Genomic DNA, 23,917 nt, shown 5'->3' on the forward strand with positions numbered 1-23,917 from the left:
CAAGTACTAGTGAGGTCACTATGCAGCTCATGAAACTATGAAACTGAAGAAGCAGGGGCAGCTTTATGCTAAGAGGTGAGAAGTGGGTGGGAAAGAGCAATATCTTGTTGTAGAGGAGTTACATGGCTACTCCCATTTAAAAGGGAGAGTGGGAAAGAATCATTTGTATCACCAAAGAGATAGTAGTGAAGAGGTAGTAGTCCAAGTGGCCACTCAAGGTATAAAGTGTACAAAAATAGTATTAGTCTATCCAGTTTTATTTAAGCTAATATTATGTCCATGTCACTTAATTAATTTAAATAAAAAGCAGTGGAATCTTGACTTTAGCACAGAACTTTGTCAGTGAACAGGTCGCGGTCACAAAGTGACGAAAATATTTTGACAAATTAAATTTAAATATTGAAGTGAATCTAACGGTTTTTGTGTGTTATTTTAAATGGCTTATAAACACCTTCCACGCTGCAATTGTTTTCGTTCCAGCATGCAATCTCAGATCAGGTCACTTGCTATGCAAGTACATCTCCGCAATTATTGTCATTGTTTTACTCTAAATCAGCTTTGACCCAGTAGATGTATAATCAAAAGGATTCAAGCTCTGATTATTCCATTATTTTATCATTCACCGTGTATCTAGGATTGTCATTGTACAATGCATCATTTCCTTTTAAGCTAGCAGAGTGTAATTCAAGGAAGATGTAGCTGCTATTTTTAGCCAGTCGAGTGTTCACATAGAGACTCTATTACTGGATTGAAAATGGAATTGTAGTAAAGATAAATAGGTGGCTACTAGCTTTGATATACAGAAATTTTACTATATCTTAGTGACCATATCTGGTAAATAGCAATTATCATTTCTGGTAAATAGCAATAATATGCTGGGTGCATTTATTAGTCATGTAATAATGTATTGAGTAAGGAGCATTTATGAAATAAACAACAAAGACAAAAATATATTTTGAAAATTCAGTTTTTCTGAGAGGATCACAGTCAACATTGTTATATATTATTCTGTATGAAGCGTATTTCTCATGCATCAACCCTTACTTGGATGGATTTCTAAAATGCATTTTGTATATATTCATGAAAGCAATTATTTGACCAAGTTCCTCTAGATTCTTGATAAATTCATTTTCTATATCAGGTTGGTATTTGAAGCATAACTTAAGGAAAGGTACTTACATAAAATTATGATAGTAAGTTTTAGTTTAGATATGAACAAATTAAAATGAATAGTTTTGTATTATAGGATCAGAGACCATTTAAAGTTGATTGATATCAAAATTTTTTTCTTAACTTGTCATTTATTATATTATTTGTTATATTTCTTTCTTTCCACTCATGTTAGTCATTAGTGTATTATGTTTCAAATGATCTTTCCATTGACTGCATATACTGAAAAGTATAAATGTTACTTACTTATATATTTTATTGAGTTTCCTTCCAGTGTATTGTATTTCTTCATCATCATCCAAAAAATGCTGTAGAACAGAAGCCCAAGATAACAGCCGGCTTTCGGTTACATTACGAATGTCACTAAGTATGACATAATTCAGAAGATTGCCAAGCTCCGACAGCTCCATTTTGTTTCGTAAAACTTCCTAAATAAGAATAATAATGAAAATAATAGAATTAAAAATTTATGCCATTAATACAGAGACACAGTAACAAATTTAGCTTTCATTGTTAATTATTTAAATGATTGAAACTAAAAGTATTATTTGTTGTTTTGTATAAAAACTACTTCAAATTAAAATAAACTTATACAGTGTTTTCCAGAAAATATCTTATTTCAGAAGCATATACAATTTTACTAGATCGATAGATCTTTTTTTATTGAATCAGTTACCATCACTGTATTAATATCCAATACAGATTTAGGTACCTATTAAGTCATAAGTTCTGAAATGTGGCAAATATTTTATGCCTCTGGAAAGAACATTTAAATTTATGTAGGCCTCATTAGAAATGGAAACCTCATATAAAAGTGTTGCTTAGGATCAACTATGGATCATAAAGTAATACCAACCTATGTCTTGATTTCTTTTTTTCTTATACCTACTATAAAGCAGAATCCTTCATCAAGTAACTAGCTCACCTTTGAGCAGCATTTAAAGATTTCAGCTTTTAAGAGTTTAATTGGCTCCAAGTTTATAGAGAGTATATAAGAAACATTTGATTGAATTCAATAGATTTTTTCAAAGGAATTAAATAATTTTCATGTTTGAGTCTTTACAAAATAAGATTTCTTCAGAATTGATTGACTCATGAAATAATTAAGTGTTTAGCAAAACTAGCTTATACCAATTGGTAATTATAAAGAAGCGATATGGCAGAATATCATACAACAACTATATTAGCAAATGAAAATGCATACATCTTTTAACATGACAGTACACCATAATATCTGTGACTAAAGTTAGGTGATTGATGTTATCAGAACAACATATGAGTGATTTAAATTTTTCAGAACACTCAACCTTAATGTTTATTTAATCTTAATCTAATTGATAAATATTTGATAACTTGAATATATATATATATATATATATATATATATATATATATATATATATACATATACATATCTCATTTGTGAATCATATATCTGAAAAAGAAGCACACTATAAAGAATAGAGCAATAATGTATTTACATGTGGTTAAATATATGGTTAAATATATGTGGTTAAATATCAGTCATAGAGTGACTAATGATTATGTATCTGTAAAGTGAATAAAGAGCTAAGCTTTATGGATGGCTCCCCAGTTTGAAGAGGGGTTATATGGCCTCCACCAATAAAGTCTGACAAGTTATGCATGCGAAACTATTGGTCACTTTATGATTGGACATATATTCAACTGCATATATTTAACTGCATATGTGTGTGTGTGTGTATTGCATTTTTCAATAAGAAACTTCAAATTAGATTAAATTTGGTTTCTTATGTCCATCCACATATATACATGCATCTCTGTATCACCTTCAAATACATACAGAAATAAATGCAATAATTATAATTTTAAATAATATTATACAATACAAGCAGTAATTCAAACAGGAAAGAACAACATGTTTACTGTTATTTTGGACTGCAATATATAGACCTGTTGCCATTTTCCATCTCTCAAATTGCTGCTCATAATGTCTTATATCATTCTACTTCAAAAATTTTAGCAGACAGTTCATTCATAACTACGGCTTAGTTCTACTGAAACTGAAAATAATATAATTTTAAATTTCATAAATTTCTTGAAATATAGTGGAGTTACCTTCATGCAATATTTTGTCAAATTTCTAGCTTCTCCTTCAGGAAGTTTATTTAAATGACTGGCACCAATCATTTTACAGAAAAATTTCTTGTTTTCACCAGACAATTTAATTTGTCTCAGAACACTGAAAGAAAAAGATTCAACACTTGTTTTTGACTTACATCTATGTTTACATTTATTTCATAACACAGTTTGAAGTGGGGAAAAAAAATCTTGTCATATCATTATCATTGTCACTACACTGTCTGTTTGTAGTGGTGGGATTGCCAGTGGCGACAGCAAATAATAAATATTATACATGATTACCTTCATATGTAATCTAATAGCCTACTGTTGACTATGGTTCTTCCTCCTTGAACCAAGATACATCAACCATACATATACATGTCCACACTAACAAAGATGTATTTCTTGTATATCAGTTTTAAAGCCACTAATGCCAACTAACACTTCTAATATTACACAATCACTCTATTTCAATCTTCAACTTTTTTCCTGATATTTCTCTTCTAGTATTTTATGTTTTATCCATGCTTCACACATTTTATCTTTTCCATGAGAAGATAATCACTTTATCTTTATCAGAAGTATAAGTAATAGTCAGAAATCAAGTGATGTATTCATAAATCTCACAAGAGATATATTGCCTAATCATTTGGTCCTTAGCAATGCTGAATAACCATCAATTCTTATGAGAGCTTTATGGATTCCATCATCTTGTACATATCTCTCAGTCTACATTTTTGTGCATCCCTCCTACAATTTATCTTCTGATGCACACCTCAATGTCTTCCTTCTTGATTAAACTTATAGTCTGCTTTATGTGATGCCCCACCTAGCCTACTTCTTTATCTCATAAAATCTCCCCTTCTTAGACATGTTTCAGGATATCACATTTCAAAGACAGACTTCATACCAGGCATGGTCCCAGGAATTTTTTGAAAGAAGGGCACAAGGTCAGAAGAGAATACAACTCCAGGAAAAAAAGGGTGTAATAACATTATTCAGAAGGGTGCACATCTTTTCTTGAAAGGGGACACATGCCCCTCAGGCCCCTTCCTCTGGGTCCACCCCTGCATACAGTCACTTTTAGCACAGTCTCATAAGTCAGCCATCTTACCAACTGAGGAAATATTCCATCACAAACAATTTAAACAGGAACTTGAGTAGCAAGTTATAAATATAAAAACATTTAAAATTACAAAACATACTCCAAAATAAAATATATCAAGTTTATATAATGATGCAAAATATCTTTGTTTACCTAGGTTTGATATATTTTAGAAGACAGGATGCTTCCTTTATGAATTTGGTTTGGTTTTCTTCTCTTTTAAACTCTCTAACTGGGAGGACCATTTTAGCAAGTAACCTTTCCTGACAAAACGAACATCAACATTTACTTCCAACATATATGTGTAAAATGACTACATAAACATCATCATCATCATTTAAGGTCCACTTTCCCATGCTTGCATGGGTCTGACGGAATTTCTCAAGGCAAATTTTCTACTAGCGGGTTACCTTTCTGTTGCCAACCCTCACTTGCTTTCAGGCAAAGTTATACTTCCCATGGCCAAACATGTTTTTCATGGAAGACTAGAAACAAACAACATCACATGTATGATGGTGGTGCTTGTTTGCAACCATCACATATCAAGATAAGGGTACACACACACACACACACACACACACACACACACACACACACACACACACACACACACACAGACGCATCCAGTTTTTATCCAACATACTCACAAAACTTTGGTCAGCCTTAGGCTATAGTATAAGACACTTTCTCAAATGCAACATGGTGGGATTGAATCCAAGACCACATGGTCAAGAAGCAAACTTCTTAACCACACAACCATGCCTATGCCTATACTCTTTTAATTGTTTCAGTCATTTGACTGTGGCCATGCTGGAGCACCACCTTTTATCGATCTCTTTTGCCAAACCGCTAAGTTACGGGGACATAAACACACCAGCATCGGTTGTCAAGCGATGTCAGGGTGACAAACACAGACACACAAACATATACACACACACACACATACATACATATATATATATATATATATATATATATATATATATATATATATATATATATATATACATATATATATATATATATATATATATATATATATATATGTATGTATATATGTATATATATATATATATATATATATATATATATATATATATATATATATATATGTATGTATGTATATATGTATATATATATATATATATATATATATATATATATATATATATATATATATATATATATATATACATATATACGACAGGCTTCTTTCAGTTTCCGTCTACCAAATCCACTCACAAGTCTTTGGTCAGCCCGAGGCTATAGTAGAAGACATTAGCCCAAGGTGCTATGCAGTAGGACTGAACCCGGAACCATGTGGTTCGTAAGCAAGCTACTTACCACACAGCCACTCCTATTCCTATATACATAATACAAAGGAGTCACAACAACTGATTGAGCCATGTGCTACGTGTGAGACACATATGCTTACGACATACAGAGCTACTACAGATAGGTAGAGTTTAAGTACAATTACAGGAGCATAGCTGATTTAACATGCATTTCATTAACTGGTAATGCTGTATTCAAATACAAACACTTAACTCTGGTTGAATTATCACAGAATCATTGGCTGTAATAACAGGTATCAAATATTAGTTAATGTGTAACAACATATCCTACAATTAACTCATCTTAAACACGTTCTCTTCATGAAATGCTTATCTTGACCGAATATGATGAATTTCATGGCAACTAGCATTATAATTACATAATTTATTATGATGGATTATATATAAAGCATGGTTGTATCAAGCATTTACTGACTGCCTTTTCTGTATGGCATGTTATATATATATATACAGCAGCATTTATCAACAGTTAACTGGATTTATTCAGTTTATAGAATGAGAAAATAAGTATTTTGAGGTGTGTTTTTATTTTTTAAAAGAACAAACCAAAAACAAAAAAAAAACGACAGAAAAAAACAAAAAGAAAAAAACAGAAGTAGATTTGATAAATTGATTGACATATCTCACTCCACTTCAACAATATCCACTTCAGCATCATCATCATCATCATTCTCCACCTCATCATCATCCTCTCCTCCTCATCATCATCATTTAAATCTGCTTTCCATGCTAGCATGGGTTGAACAGGTTAACAGTATTAGCAAGCCAGAAGACTTCAGCAACCTCTGCTGTCTGCTTTGATATGGTTTCTATGGCTGGATGCCCTTCCTAATGCCAACCACTTTACAGAATGTACTGGGCATTATTTACATGGCATCTGCAGCAGTCAGATCGCCAAGTAACTTGAATACCAAGATCCCTCAACTGAAGTATTGAGGGACAGACAAAAAAGTGTCTTGCAGTAGAGAAGAAGCATAACTGCCTCAGATTCTGGCAAAAAATAAAGAAGAAAAAAGTAAAAAGGGGGAAAAAACCCACAATTTATTTAACTATTGTTGTTGTTGTTGGCACTCCGTCGCTTACGATGTCGAGGGTTCCAGTTGATCCGATCAACAGAACAGCCTGCTCGTGAAGTGCAAGTGGCTGAGCATTCCATAGACATGTGTACCCTTAACGTAGTTCTCGGGAAGATTCAGCATGACACAGAGTGTGACAAGGCTGACCCTTTGAATTACAGGCACAACAGAAACAGGAAGTAAGAGTGAGAGAAAGTTGTGGTGAAAGAGTACAGCAGGGTTAGCCACCATCCCCTGCCGGAGCCTCATGGAGCTTTAGGTGTTTTTGCTCAATAAACACTCACAATTCCTGGTCTGGGAATTGAAACCACGATCCTATGACCGCGAGTCCGCTGCCCTAACCACTGGGCCATTGCGTCTTCACTATTTAACTATGACAATTGTTAATAATGTTGCTTGCAAATAAACTCATCCTAGGGAAAATTTATCTTTCAAATATTTCATATTTATTTTTTTCAAATTTCATTAAACTGGGCAGGGGCTAAACTCTGGCCTTTACAATATAAATGTTAGATGTTGATTCAAATTCTTACCATTTTAGTATTCACTAAACTCTCAAACTGACACATTGCAACTGCCAAATTCTGTAACTGATCATTTTTTAAGGTGATAATGTCTTTTGTTTTCAATAAAGAAAGCAGTTTGCCAAGTCTCTTGGGAACTGTAGATGCAATTTTCCGTAGATCTTCTTGGCATTTCTTGTAAATAATAATTTTCTGTTAAAATAAATAGATAAAAATATTATGGCTTAATTGCTGCCATTAACACATAATAAGAATTCTATAAAAAAAAAAAGGAAATGAAAGATCACTTATTAAATGTGTAGCTGTTTAACCCAAATCAACCCTGATCAAACAAACCTATGATCAAATGTACAGGGTTATTCAAAAAGAACAGATTTTAAATTTATTTTTAAAACAAACAGTAAGAGACTCAAACATATTCTCCATATTTCTTGATACTCTTTTACTCTTTTACTTGTTGCAGTCATTTGACTGCGGCCATGCTGGAGCACCGCCTTTAGTCGAGCAAATCGATTCCAGGACTTATTCTTTGTAAACCTAGTACTTATTCTATCGGTCCCCGAACCGCTAAGTTACGGGGACGTAAACACACCAGCATTGGTTGTCAAGTGATGGTGGGGAAACGAACACAGACACACAAACACACACACACACACACATATATATATATACACACATATATATGATAGGCTTCTTTCAGTTTCCGTCTACCAAATCCACTCGCAAGGCTTTGGTTGGCCTGAGGCTATAGTAGAAGACACTAGCCCAAGGTGCCATGCTGTGGGACTGAACCCGGAACCATGTGGTTGGTAAGCAAGTTATTTACCACACAGCCACTCCTGCACCTAGGGGAAGGTTTAAAGTTTATTCTAAAGTAGTATGCACTCAACATGAACACCATATGTTGCTTGACAAACATTGAAACATTGAAACCTTTTTCTGTGAAATTTTTATGTGATTCATAAATTTGCTTGTGACGAGGTGGATTTTTATTGAATTGGCAGCAAAATGCATGTTGCACTTGCACAATCAATTTGCATTTCTCAAACTGCAGCACACAAAAAGACTTTTCTTGTAGTGTTGCCATTTTCTAAGGGATTACACAAATGAAAATTATACAACTATAAATAAAATGAACAAAATGAAACATTAAAACAAAATTAAAATATTATTTTATTTAATGCTTAATTCAATTGATTATGTTCAGCTATAAACTTTAAGCCTTCCCCTATCAAGAAATATGTAGAATGTGTTTGTGTCTCTTACCGCGTTTGTTTTAAAAATAATTTTGAAATCTGCTCTTTCTTTTTGAATAATCCTATATTTCAAGCATGATCATTGTAAGTGAATGTGTGTATGTGTGTGTGTGTGTGTCTATTACACACACATGCATACACACACACGCACGCACACACACACATACACACACAAATACATACATACATATGTTTATGTGCATGCACACTGATACACACATGTGTGCACAAACAGACAAAAAAAAAAGCGAATGCAGTTCCTATATTGGACAGAGTCAACAACTATTGAAAAGGTAGCAAGATGCAACAAAAATTTTAGTAAAAATGAATAAATGAGTGGAAATCAGACCAGTGAGTGTGTTAAATTAATAAGGCACTAAAAGAGAATGACTCTCCCCAGACAGTAAAAAGAAAAGTCAGTTTTCTTAATTCCTCTAAATGCTTGATTATTTTAAGAATTATTTGTAATACATTAAATGTCTTGGGGAAATTTCGAACCTGGGTTCTCAATCCTAAGGTATTTTTCACTGTTATTATTATTATTATTGTCATTATTATTCAGGTCACTGCCTGGAATCGAACTCAGAATCTTGGGGTTAGTAGCCCATGCTCTTAACCACTATGCCATATGCCCGTGGGCAATAATAAAGTGAATTTTAGGGCTTTCTCCAAGGCACCTGATCAAGGCTGGAGGGTATATCAGCCGAAACGTTGTGTTATCTACATGAAATGTGTTCATAAAAGGGTGAAAGAGAAAAACAGTGACAAAAGGGTAGTGATTAACTGGTCAACTAATTAACATGAAACTAAATTAAATATGTGAGAGAAACTAACGTACTCGACCAAAAGGATATAATCTGATCACTGATCTATAAAGGGGGAAAAAAGATTCCTGTAATGGAAAAATTAATTCTGGCAGTATTACACCATCACTTCCAAGCTGTAATACTAGATAACAAAGCCATTCAATCTACAAACTTATATCCTAGAAGTGACAACATATATGATACTCCGAGTTTTTATGAAAATACTCACTTTTACATTGGTTAAATTCAAAGCCGGAAGGTTTGGTAGTAAACTGCATAATTTTTTGCTTGGTATTTTCAAGAGTCGCTGGAAAGGCACTTCGTTGAAGAAGGATAGATCAGGTAATGCTGTTACATCATCATCACTCAAAAACTGGAATTATAGAACGGAATCAATATATATATATGAAATGAATGAAAAGAACACAAGATATTTCTCAGACTCTCTGTTAACTGTTTACCACAGCAATTTACCTTAAAATAAGAATAACAGTCTTCTAATTTTTTCATGAAGTGCAAACATATTAGGGAACAATTTTCAATGGCTTTTTTTTTATTAGATTTTATTAACCCATAGGAGTGTGTCTGGTATATTTTTTTTTATTAATTACATAAGTGGGGTAAGGCACATACAATGTGGGCATGACAGAACATGGTAACATACCCCAAAAGACTTTCTTCAATGCATTGGTCACTTTCCATCCCACATCGATATATGTACATAGATGTGTGTGTGGGGGTGGAGGTGTATATATATTTACACACACACACACACACACACATACATATATCATCATCATCATTTAATGCCCATTTTCCAGGTCAGCATGAGTTAGATGGTTTGGCTGGAACTGGTAAGCTAGAGAGCTGTACCAGGTTCCAGTCAGATTTTGCTTTTGTTTCTATGGTTGGATGCCCTCCTTAATGCCAACCACTCTCAAAGTAGTAGTTATATCATCATCATCATCATTTAACGTCTGTTGTCCATGCTGGCATGGGTTGGACGGTTTACCAGAGCTGCACTAGGTTCCAGTCTGATTTGGCATGGTTTCTATGGCTAGATGCTCTTTCTAATGCCAACCACTTTACAAGGTGCTTTTACATGGCACTGCAATGAATGCTTTTCACCACCAGAGGGAACTGGTCTTAACACTTCAGTGAATGTGATAAGAGGTATGCCAGCAAACACCTAAAAAAAGTTGGATCTGGTTTATGTTCCTTTCGATTTATAAACGCTTTAGTCATTGGACAGTGTCTCTGCTGGGGCACTACCTTGAAGGGGTTAGCCAAATAGGTCAACAACAGTAATCATTTTAAAGTCAAGTACATATTCTCTTTATTCTATTCATTTCTTTTGCTGACTGCTAAGTTATGGGATTGTAAACAAATAAAGTTAGTTGTCAGGCTGAGGAGTAAGAACAAATATAATGATACACACAAATATGTTGTCTTTACACCTTTTACCATAAGAGAGAACCTTTTTCTCCATGGCAGCTGCAGAGAATTTACCTTTAGAAGCTGAAATATGTTGGAAACTTATTTTAACTAACCTAAAGTTCATTTATGCCTTATAACGATTTTGTTCTAATACTGCTGAATATATATCTGTGTGTGTGTGTGTGTGTGTGTGTGTGTGTGTGTGTGCCTGTAATTCAAAGGGTCAGCCTTGTCATACTGTGTCATGCTGAATATCCCCTAGAACTACGTTAAGGGTACATGTGTCTGTGGAGTGCTCAGCCACTTGCACGTTAATTTCATGAGCAGGCTGTTCCGTTGATCGGATCAACTGGAACCCTCGACGTCAGAAGCGACGGAGTGCCAACAACAACACAACAGCAATATATATATATATATATATATATATATATATATATATATATATATATATATATAGATATATATATATATATATATATATATATATATATATATATATATATATATATATATATATATATATATATATATATATATATATATATATATATATATATATATATATATATATATATATATATATATATATTTGTATATATACTTTTCATACTGTTTCCATCAACCAAATTCACTCACTAAGTATTGGTTGGCTTGAGGTTATAGCAAAAGACATGCCCAAAGTGCCATGTATTAGGACTGAACCTGAAATCACATGGTCGCAAAGCAAGCTTCTTAATTACATAGCTATGCCTGCACATTGATGAAAAGAACATGCTAAAAGATAGAAACAGACATGAAGAAGTTATTCAACAACTTCCTTTGGCTTACAGAATGTATGAATCTTTTCTCTTGTCCATAATTAGAAGAACATCAGAGAGATCAGAGAGATTTTTCTAGGTGGAGTTGCTACTTCTCTGTATCAAGAAGTCACAGCTCCAGTACTATGGACATGTGGTTAGAATGTCACAAGAAAGAATTGCAAGATGGATTTTTCAAGCTGAGCCAACCTGTAGTATACATATGGGTAGGCCAAGAATGAGATGGTTGGATATATCTTTAATCTCAGTTGGTCATGCTTGGGAATCTGGAGAAGGTGCATGGCTCAGTGGCTAGAGTGTTGGGCTCACAGTCATGAAGTAGTGAGTTCAATTCCTGGAGTAGGCTGTGTGTTGTGTTCTTCAGCAAGACACTTTATTTCACATTGCTCCAGTTCACTCAATTGTAGAAATGAGTTGTAACATCACTGGTGCCAAGCTGCATCGACCCTTGCCTTTCCCTTGGATAATAACATCAGTGGTGTGGAGAGGGGATGCTGGTGGTATACATGGGTGACTGCTGGTCTTCCATAAATAACTTTTCCCAGATTTGTGCCTTGGAGGGGCAACTTTCTAGGTGTAATCCTATGGTAATCCATGACTGAAGGGAGTCTATATCCTAGTTACTTCTAATAGGATCTTATGGAGGAGGTGCCTGTGAATGTTACCTCCATGACCCTCACAGCAATAGTGGGTAGATGGATGGATGGATGGATGGAAGGTAGGAACGAACGAACGAACGAACAAACAAACGAACGAACGAAGGAAAACTCTTCTCAAAAGAAAATATAATCAAATGAACAAGATAAAAAATACTCACGTTCTTTAACAATTCCCATTTTGATTTCTTTTTGGAATCCTTTTTTGGTTTTCGGGTTCCTCGTTTATTCATTGGAGTTACAGTTCTAAAGGGCCTATTTGAATTTCGTCTTGTAACCCAAACATCTGAAGGAGTCACAGTTCTAAAGGGCCTATTTGAATTTCGTCTTGTAACCCAAACATCTGAAGGAGTCACAGTTCTAAAGGGCCTATTTGAATTTCGTCTTGGAGTTGAAGTATTAGGGGACCTATTTGAATTTCGTCTTGTAACCCAAACATCTGAAGGAGTCACAGTTCTAAAGGGCCTATTTGAATTTCGTCTTGGAGTCGAAGTATTAGAGGACCTATTTGAATTTCGTCTTGTAACCCAAACATCTGAAGGAGTCACAGTTCTAAAGGGCCTATTTGAATTTCGTCTTGGAGTCGAAGTATTAGAGGACCTATTTGAATTTCGTCTTGTAACCCAAACATCTGAAGGAGTCACAGTTCTAAAGGGCCTATTTGAATTTCGTCTTGGAGTCGAAGTATTAGAGGACCTATTTGAATTTCGTCTTGTAACCCAAACATCTGAAGGAGTCACAGTTCTAAAGGGCCTATTTGAATTTCGTCTTGGAGTCGAAGTATTAGAGGACCTATTTGAATTTCGTCTTGTAACCCAAACATCTGAAGGAGTCACAGTTCTAAAGGGCCTATTTGAATTTCGTCTTGGAGTCGAAGTATTAGAGGACCTATTTGAATTTCGTCTTGTAACCCAAACATCTGAAGGAGTCACAGTTCTAAAGGGCCTATTTGAATTTCGTCTTGGAGTCGAAGTATTAGAGGACCTATTTGAATTTCGTCTTGTAACCCAAACATCTGAAGGAGTCACAGTTCTAAAGGGCCTATTTGAATTTCGTCTTGGAGTCGAAGTATTAGAGGACCTATTTGAATTTCGTCTTGTAACCCAAACATCTGAAGGAGTCACAGTTCTAATGGGCCTATTTGAATTTCGTCTTGGAGTCGAAGTATTAGAGGACCTATTTGAATTTTGTCTTTTAATCAAAACATCAGAATTTAAAATGAAGCTTTGGGGTAACATTTTGAGAAAACTTTTCATCCTTTCTCTTGTGTCACTTGGCTAGAAATCAAAAAAGAAATCAAATTAAAATTCACGAATATCAATGGTGTGATTCCTTATTAACTTACAATAGGATCACTCATACACTCCCAAACATGTATGTATACATGTAAGTATGTATGTATTTATGTATGTATGTATGTATGTACTATTCTGCTTATATGTCTGTGAATACCTTTCAATGCAATGTACGCCAGAAGGTCTGCAAATCTAATGAAGCTTAACCTTCATACTGGTAAAAAGGACAAACATCTTTCTGTAGTACATCCATTAATGTTATATCATCTGAAGAAATGAATCCAAGAAGACGATCTAGCTGATGCCCACAGATACTACGGACTACACTGTAATCATACCAGGAATACAGACTGTGATCTTAAGAGACATGTGATTTGCGGAAACGTACATAGCAATGCCTTAAGTGTTTATAGATTCGATTCTAGGATTATTGTTATTATTCATATATATATATATATATATCATCATCATCATCATCATCATCATCCAAAATGTATGTACTTATCCAAAAATATTGGTTAGAGTTGTCATCATCAAGCTATTAAGTAACTTATTTATACCTGTTTAAAATTTTACCTGAAGATGGCAAGTTAAATGCTACGACATAACTTATGAAAGCATCAATAAAATTCTACCAAAACAGCTATCATGAATTTAAAACCTCCTTTATGTTCTTTTTAATACCTCTACTGTACCTAGAACCAGCCCTGAGTCAGATCTGTGGTTTAAACTGAATTCGGTACTTAGGTATCTACAGTATTCTACCAACATGATACCTTCATAGTTATTTTATCTCTCTGTAAAGACTATTATTGTACCTATCCCTATGTGCTGTTGTACCTAGATTCTAATGAATACTATAATTACGTATGCATATACATACATAGTAAATAATATAATTCTATGTATCCCACAAAGATGGAGTGATCTTAGTTGAAATGCTTTTGATCGTAGTTCTGTTAGATCATGGCCTGCTTTCAACAGATGGGCTTTGATAAAGGCATTCAAGGCATGGTACTAAACTGAGGTACAAGCACAGAAACAACCCCTCTGACAGGTTTCCACAGTTTCTGTCTCCCAAATTACATTTGTAATGCCCTGGTTGTCCTGTGACAATGGTTGAAGATACATTTCCCAAAGTGCTATGCAGTTGGATCAAATCCAAAACCATATTGTTATGAAATAAACTTCTTAACCACACTCTCATACCTTTGCCGACTACGCAGCTATGACAAGAAAAGTTATGATTGATTGTCAGTAGTGTGTCAACTTATCTATTGACGGTTAATATCAAATCACTGGCTCAGTATTACTTGTCAAAATGTTTAACTTTGAATATACCAGATCACTTAGTGGTAAATATATATTTCATAGAGTAAGTTTACTTCTGTAGCCTTACATTCCCAAGGCAACTATTAATTTCAGAATCATTTGATATCGGCATCTACTTTCAGGTTATCTCCATTTCCCGATCTAAATAATTGGATTAATTTTGAATTCTTTTGAAAAGCACATTATTATCAGTTGTGACTAATATTTCAGTTAAAAGGTATTTCTTTTTCCTAGCGTCCTTGATAACAATGTCTGACCAATTATCCTTGATCTCTTTGTCTGTATGTATTGGCAAGAGAGAGTTCTACAATTGATGAGTAATTTATTACCTTACAATACAAGCCTCAAATCCTCTCCACGAATCAAGTGAAACTAAAGTAATATATATATATGCTTTTGTAATTGTCCTTGGATTATTATTAGAGAGTAGACAATGTTTCTCATGCTACCGTAACAGAGTTTTAATTCAATTTAATAAACCAACACGATGACTACTGTAATATTTCTAAAGTATTTATAATTTGAATCTCGTACACTAACATGAATCTAGAATACAGCTAACTATAAGCTCGTACAGCCACAGATTAACAGGAAAATATATAAAAGGAAACAAAAAATTAACCACTTTAATGCATTTTATAGCTAAATATGGAATATACTTACTATTTCGTTGTCAACTTTTTGTAGGATTGCATTGGTCTGTAAATTTTAGAGAAAAAAGTCGAAGTAAAAATTTTAATATTTATTTATCTTGGTGTTGGAAAAAATAAAACTGCTGTACATCATGAGCAAGCTACACAAAAAAATTCCATTATGATTTTATGAACCAAAAACTTATTAATTATCAATTGAGAAACAAAATTTTAAGAAGAAAATTTGTTTGAAATAAACAATTTTGAATGAATACAAAACAAAAATACATTATATATATATATATATATCTTTATATATATATATATATATATATATATATATATATATATATATATATATATATATATATATATAGGGAAAAGAAAAAATCAAGACCACAGTTACACAGCTCAAATCAATACATTTCATTTGCATTCAAGGCTTACCTATTTCTGACAAGTTTTCATGATAACCACACACTCTGCTAATTGCCTAGATGGAAATATATATAGATAATATATATTGATTCCCTTATACAAAAAAGGTAAATTCACTCTAGACCAGAGTACGATTAGAAGTGAAACAGAGTCTGCAGCCCAACATGTACACACACTCATCTATATGTATATGAACAATGTATTGGGTCATCCCATAAATAATGCAGTTTTTTTCAATTGTATGAATCGAAAGTTTGAGGGGACAGGATAAACTACCTGCATCAACTTGCTATAAAATTGGTAGTAATTTTACCTTGTGCTTATTCTTAGTGCAAGTTTTGAAGAGTGCAATTAGAATTTAAGGGTTACTTTTCCAAAACTATAATGGAAGTGACAAAGGAACATTTTAGGTATATTTTGCTTTATGAATTCAATAAAGGAAAAAATGCAGTGGTTAGTGTGAGGAATAGTAATGCAGTATATGGGGATTGGACAATAAGTGTAAGCCAGTGTCAACAGTAGTTCCAGAAATTCCAAGCTGGAAACTACAGCCTAGAGGATGAGCCTCGTTTTGGAAGATCTGTAGACTTCGATGAGGACATTCTGCAAACCCTGGTGGAACAAAATCCCATTGTAACTGCTAAGGAACTAGCAGAGAAGCTTGGATTTGGTCATTCATCCATTCATCGATACCTGTGTACCAGCGGAAAAGTCAGCAAATTGGGTCAGTGGGTTCCTCACAAACTTTCCGAGTTTAACCATGTGCAGAGAGTGAATGTGTGCTCTTCTTTGCTATCACATCTCATGAATGAACCTTTTTTTAGACCAAAGAGAGGCTGGTGACAAAGACAGTGGGAAACACCGGTACCCCAGGCTAAAGAAAGTCTTCACTTGCATAAGGTGTTGCTATTTGTTTGGTGAAATATGAAAGGTTTTAATCCACTTTGAACTTTTAAACACAAATCAAAGGATGACAAAGGAGATCTACTGCAAGCAACTTGAGCGGTTTAATTCAGTGCTAGAAGAAAAATGGTCATCTTTGGTTTCAAGACAAAAGGTGTTCTTCCATCGGGATAATGCTCTGCCACATTCAGTGAGGACAACATTCCAAAGGCTGGAATAGTTTGAAAGGGGTACGATACCCCACCCACCGTATTCACTAGACATTGCCCCATCTGATTATCATTTATTCCACAGTCTTCAAAATCACTGCGATGGAAAAAATATGAATTCTGTTGATAAGGTCAGAACAGTACTAGAGGAGTATTTTTCATCACAGACAAGTGAATTTTGGAAGAGGGTCCTTGCAAGTCTTTAAGTTAGATGGAAGAGCATTGTAGAAAATGAAGGAGAATATTTTTAGATTAAAAAGGAACTTTGTTTATCTTAATTTTGAAAAATAAAGGAAGTACAAAAAAAACACATTATTTATGGGATGACCCAATATATTCAAAACATTTGCATGTTGTTTTGGTCGACTTTGAACTATATGCCCCACAACCAATAAATTTGTCCCTGTATTGCTTTCTTCTTCTTTGAAAAAATTATTATTATTATTATTATTATTATTATTATTATTATTATTATTATTATTATTGAATGAGAGAGCAGTGCATGCCCTCAAAGTGACACTGGGGTAAAATATACAAAGCCCATCCTGACTACCCATCTGATAAGGGTACACCGGGCACATGCATCACAACCACATGTGCACCATGCAGCATGGTGATCTCATATCAAGATAACAGCACATGGCCTTGCAAGTGAGGCCCAGTTAGAATTTTCTTCAGATCAAGTAGCCCATCCTGCTCAAACAGTCCTTGAATAAGGGTTGTTTAAAGATGTTAAACGAAACACCCATGTTTCCACAAGTGTTTTATTCAAACCCCAAAGAATTCCTCTCAACACATGGCTATTGATGCTCCTCCACTACTTCTGCTCACGATCGGAGATGCACATAAAGTCAGGCACTAATGGACATGCTCAACTGGTTATGGTCAGACAACTGACAAGCAAATCTGTGGTATTAAGCAGAATATTTGCTGTAGCCCATCTTTTATACCAAGACAAAACATATACATGATAACACTTCCAATCAGTTAAGATCAGAAGCCATGGGAGCCAGTGCTTGGTACTGCATCCGAGCATTTATTATTATTATTATTATTATTATTATTATTATTATTATTATTATTATTATTATCATTATTATTATTATTATTATTATTCAGTAGTTTTATTTTTATAGCGTGCTTTCACTTCACTACCGAGCGCAGCTCTGTGTGCCTTGGGTATGTGCTGTGGTTTGCTGTGATGCTCTTATGGTTACTGTATTGAAAGTGTTTTGCGTAGGATGTGTGCAGTGCCCAGTAGGGCAATTTTCTGTATGTTATATAGGATTATTATTATTATTATTTTTATTATTATTAAGATGGCAAGCTAGCACATTCATCAGCACATCGGACAAAATGCTTAGAAGCATTTCTTCCAGCTCTTTATGTCCTGAGTTCAAATGCAGCTTAGGTTGACTCTGCCTTTCGTCCTTCTAGGATCAACAAAATAAGCACACATTGAGCACTGGAGTCAATGCAATTGACTAACTCCTTCTCCCTAAAAATTGCTGGCCTTGTGCCATAATTTGAAACCATTGTTATTTTTACTCAAAATTCTTATTTATATCATGTGTTTGCATTCCACTACAAAGCACAGTTCTCTATGTTTTGGGTGAATAGTGTTATGTTTATTGGTTGTTTTCATTGCATTGGAAGAACTCTATGTAACATGTACAAGATACCTAAAGAAGCAGGCTGGCAGAATCGTTGCCACACTGAGCAAATTGTTTAACGACATTTTGTCTGTCTTTACATTATGGGTTCAAATTCTGCTGAGGTCCATTTTGCCTTTCATCCTTTCAGGGTCGATAAAATAAGTACAAGTTAAGTATTGAGGTTGATGCAATCAACTATCTCCAACAAAAAATTTCAGGCCTTGTGCTTATAGAAGAAAGGAATGTGTATAGGGTGTCTAGTGATATCATTTTTATAAATACTAGGGTTTTGGCCATGTATTTGTCTAAATGTTTTCTGAACATTCACAAGGTAACCATTATTATAAGAATTGTTTGATTTCAGCCCCTACTTCCAAATTATCCTATTTCCAGATCTAAAATAATTGGATTAATTCTTAATTTTGTTGAGAGAAAACTTATCTGTTGGGACCAATAGTTTATTTAGGAGGCATTTCTTTTCTTGCAAGTTCTTGGTAACAATATTTGATCAATTACCTTGATCTCTCTGTCTGTGCATATTGTCATATCCCAGAGTATGGGTGGCACAAGGCCAGCAATTTCGGAGGCAGGGAGAAGTAAATTACTTTGACTCCAGTACATAACTGGTACTTATTTTATTGACCCCAATAGGATGAAAGGCAAAGTCAACCTCTACAGAATTTGAACTCAGAACATAAAGATAGATGAAATGCCACTAAACATTTTGCCTGACATACTAATGATTCTGTCAGATCAACACCTTATTGATAATTGATAATTGATTAAGTTTACCTTAATTGGTTTGGTGGGACAACCTTTTCTTGCATATAACACTTATTTCAGATTATGCATTCTGAAACAGCTCTTTGAAATGGATAGCCTGTTTGTTGATGACCTTTCCTAAATTTAGTTCTGCTTCACTAAGCAACCAATCAAACAAGTCCACATTATCTATAAATTAGAAGCTAACACTGAATCTCCAAATTAGTAATTTATAAAGTCTGCTTGATTAATCAGTTGTTTAGCTACCAAAACCAAGGAAACTGATCCAGCCTAGTGTACTCCAGTTCCTTTGATTAATAGTACAATCTAATTATATCTATAATCATTGATTGCCCAATTTGGAGAATATATCATATTGAAATAGATGCATTCTAATTCTGAGGAAGCCAAACCAATGAAATGAAATGATTAATGACCCTGTTCGTGTATTAAGTTACAGAAGATAATGATTTATTTTATTGGCAAAGGTCCACAAATACATTTTTTTGTAAAAGAATAAATAGTTGATTGAATTGAAACAGTATATGACAAGTACTTTTTTTATTAATACATGATGGAAAAAATCGCAAATTTGGTCCCAGTAAGTTTTTAATTTCAGTCACAAAGAGCTGTGTGTAAATATCTCATCACTTTAACATTCAGATTACTGTCAAATGTAATGCTTATTTGTTCATATTCTTTTGAATTAATCATGCGTTATTTCATTGCTTTGAGATTTCAGTGATGTGAACATCGATTTTTAAAACGATTCTGTAGGGTAAGTGTGAGGAGCTAGATCTGGCCAGTCTGAAAATAAAACATGTAGACTATCTGGGCCAGATGTAGCTGGTTTAACCCTTTTGTTGCCACATACCAGTTGAAATACAGTGCCTTTGCTTCAATTTTGAAAATAATGAAGAATTTAGTAACATAAGATATTTATTAATAAGCTGGTGTCTGGGACACAAATGAACATAAAATTTTGAGGGAAAGCTTTAATTTGGATCAGGGGTTCTCAACCATTTGTGGACCCCTTTGATTATTATTTTATTCTGGTGGACCCACATAATCATTTGATGTTTAAAAACCAGTTTTATAGTAAATTCTTTCAAACTTCCTACTTTGTTTTTCACACATTAACTTCTGTAGGTTAAAGTATATAAAACATTAAAGAAAGAAACCTGGCTGCTTCTTGCTATACATTCATCTAAAGAAAAAAATTTTCAGAGAGCCCTTAAAACATTATTGTGGAACCCCAATTTGCTATTTTGTTGCATGGACCCCAAAAAAACTTATATGGACCCTCAGAGGCCATATGGACCCTGGTTGAGAACCACTGATTTTAAAACATGAAGTTTGTATCATAGAACCAAGGATGGTCTTGGGTAGGTTGTTATCAAAAGGGTTAAATGCTAAAAGGGTGCCACAATAGTGTCGTTTTATATTATTTGTCAACAGGTTTGATGTTTGAAAAGAGAAGAGTAATGAGAGTCAGTGATGATCATTACATTAGTGGTAGCTCTGAGGCCTTTGTCAACCTTTGAAACTTTGCAAGCCAAAGTGAAAAACAAAGTTTATCCAATTTTTTTTTTTTAGAAATGTAAAGTAATAAGTGTGTGTGTGTGTGTGTGTGTGTGTGTGTGTGTGTGTGTGTGTATGCATATATGAATGAGTGATGGCTCTGACATAAAACAGTAGTTTTGTGGAGTGGCACTGTTGTGAGGTAGATAGCAGAATGGCTATGAACATCACCACCACTACCACCACTGACGACAACAACAACAACAACAACAACATTGATGGTGTGGAGAAAATTAAGAACAGCAACAACAAGAATAGTATGCTTAATCAACAATAGTACCAAAGACAGAAATAATGAGAGCAGTAGCAAAAACTTTTTCTTTGTTATTTTCTCCAATAAAGACTTATCGCTCCTTCCAGTCATGAGGGGTGGGTAGTAATGAAAAACAAACAGGACAATTACGTGAGTGCCATGTTTTGCAACCCACAACAACCAGCACACTAACCTTACCCTTAGCAACACCCCACCATCACCACACTGCTATTGCTTCCAGTTTGCAGCATTACATCCAACGGTGATATCAGCATCAACAAGGGCCATAAGTAAAGTGGAAACCAGAATTACTTCATTTCACTAATGCAAGTGACAGTTGAGTTAAAGTGCATGGATCTAGTCCAGATCAGAGCTTCAGATGGAAAAACTGTGGAGAGGCAACGAGCAAGGGGGTTAGTCTTACTCAGCAATGAGCCAAGAGGGGTAAGGTAGGAGAATTCTCCAAATCGTTAAATTGCCAGAGAAAATATTTTACTGTATTTGCTCCTGTGAAGGAGGTGAATTGGAAGAATTGCCAGAATCATTAAATTGGCTGAGGAAATATTTTATGCATTTGCTCCTGTGAAGGGGGTGAATTGGGAGAATTGTCAGAATTGTTAAATTGGCTGAGGAAATATTTTATGCATTTGCTCCTGTGAAGGGGGTGAATTGGGAGAATTGTCAGAATTGTTAAATTGGCTGAGGAAATATTTTATGTATTTGATCCTAATCTTCACATTCAGAGTTTAAATTCCACAGGTGTCAGCTTTGCTGTACGTCCATTCAGGGTTGATAAAATAAGTGTCAGTTGAGCCCCAGGGTGGATGTAATCAAGTTACCCTTCTCGCGCAATTGCTGGCCTTGTTCCAAAATGTGAAACCATTATTATTGTTGCTGCTGTTGTTGTTTTTGACATCTTTTGGCAACTATATATGTATTATATTATATAGGTTTTTGTCTTGGACAGAGCAGTAATGAGAAGCATTCTAATTTGAATAATTGAACTACAATGACAATAACATGACGGGTCAGTATGAGCACATATTTTTGTAGTTTGAGTGGTTGTAGTGTGTCTTGTAGAGTAGGAGTGTATGTGTGTGTGTGTGTGTGTGCTTTCTTGTGCGTATATTAGTGTATGGTTATCTGAGTAGTGCAATTTTTGATGAAATTTTAGGTGATGAAATTGTGCTGATGTATATTGGTAAGTTACATTTGGTGAAGATTGTGTTATGACTCCAAATGTTAGTTGCTGCATCTGAGAAGATGCACATATTTTTTTTTTCAAACAAAAGTTGCAATTCAGCAGCATGTCTCACATGCACATCACTCTCCAAAAACGTTATCTTTACACAAACCTTGTGAAGTTATAAAATCTGCTTTGTGCAGATACACGTTTAGTTTAACCTTGTAAAAAGAAACAACAAATCCAAAAAAAAAAAAAAGATATTGTAGCATGAGGGGCAGAATGTAAAAGAGAAATTTTAAGCAAATTTAGACACATGAGATACTGACAAAAAAGTGAAGAAGAAGAAGAAGAAGAAGAAGAAGAAGAAGAAGAAGAAGAAGAAGAAGAACAACAACAACAACAACAACAACAACAACAACAAGAACAACAACAACAACAACAACAACAACAAGAACAACAACAACAACGAGGAGGAGGAGGAGGAGGAGGAAGAAGAAGCAGAAGAAGAAGAACAACAACAACAACAACAACAACAACAAGAATAAGAACAAGAACAAGAACAAGAACAAGAAGAACAAGGAGCAGGAGGAGGAGGAGGAGAGGAGGCGGAGGAGGAGGAAGAAGAAGAAGAAGAACAAGAACAACAACAACAACAACAACAACAACAACAAGAACAAGAAGAAAAACAAGAACAAGAAGAACAAGAACAAAAACAAGAACAAGAACAAGAACAAGAACAAGAAGAACAAGAACAAGAAGAGGAACAAGGAGGAGGAAGAGGAACAAGGAGGAGGAAGAGGAACAAGGAGGAGGAAGAGGAACAAGGAGGAGGAAGAGGAACAAGGAGGAGGAAGAGGAACAAGGACGAGGAGAGGAGGCGGAGGAGGAAGAAGAAGAAGAAGAAGAAGAAGAAGAAGAAGAAGAAGAAGAAGAAGAAGAAGAAGAAGAAGAAGAAGGAGAAGTGGTAGTGGTGGGGGTGCTGAATGAGGTAAAGTGAAGAAAATGGTCAAAAGTGAAAGTAGAGGTGGATTGAGAAAGAAAGATCATAGAGATGTCGAAATAGAGTTCAGGAAAGAGGAGAGGCAGAAAGACAGACTGGCAATCACCGAAGACTGGTGAATCTTGCTACTTATTGTTTTAAAATAGAAATCGTTTCATCCACATCCAATCAATAAATAATGTTCGTCAATATTTAATTTTTCATATAATCAAATAATAAATATACCCGTTTACTCTGATTCTACATATGTCTAATCGATTTAGTAGGAATATATATTGTTAATGTGTGAAGGTGCGTAGCTTAGTGGTTAGGGCATTCGGCTCATGAGCATAAGGTCGTGAGTTTAATTTCTGGCGACGCGTTGT

The 23,917-nt window shown here is 34.5% G+C and overlaps 1 protein-coding gene across 2 annotated transcripts in view; it reads right to left on the bottom strand.

Annotated features, from left to right (window-relative positions):
• The window catches only part of LOC106874393 (uncharacterized), a 126,878-nt gene that overhangs the window by 81,341 nt on the left and 21,620 nt on the right, over window positions 1–23,917 (bottom strand). For both annotated transcript variants that reach the window (XM_089352840.1, XM_089352839.1), the window contains exons 6-12: window positions 15,597–15,632; window positions 12,468–13,583; window positions 9,625–9,768; window positions 7,343–7,525; window positions 4,532–4,641; window positions 3,268–3,391; window positions 1,417–1,598 (exon numbers count right to left, since the gene is read on the bottom strand). In XM_089352840.1, the coding sequence (XP_089208966.1) occupies window positions 1,417–1,598; window positions 3,268–3,391; window positions 4,532–4,641; window positions 7,343–7,525; window positions 9,625–9,768; window positions 12,468–13,583; window positions 15,597–15,632 (1,895 nt within the window). The remainder of the gene's footprint in view (window positions 1–1,416; window positions 1,599–3,267; window positions 3,392–4,531; window positions 4,642–7,342; window positions 7,526–9,624; window positions 9,769–12,467; window positions 13,584–15,596; window positions 15,633–23,917) is intronic.

This window comes from Octopus bimaculoides, chromosome 5 (assembly GCF_046866305.1).
Source record: "Octopus bimaculoides isolate indiv1 chromosome 5, ASM4686630v1, whole genome shotgun sequence".
Taxonomy (NCBI): Eukaryota; Metazoa; Mollusca; class Cephalopoda; order Octopoda; family Octopodidae; genus Octopus; species Octopus bimaculoides.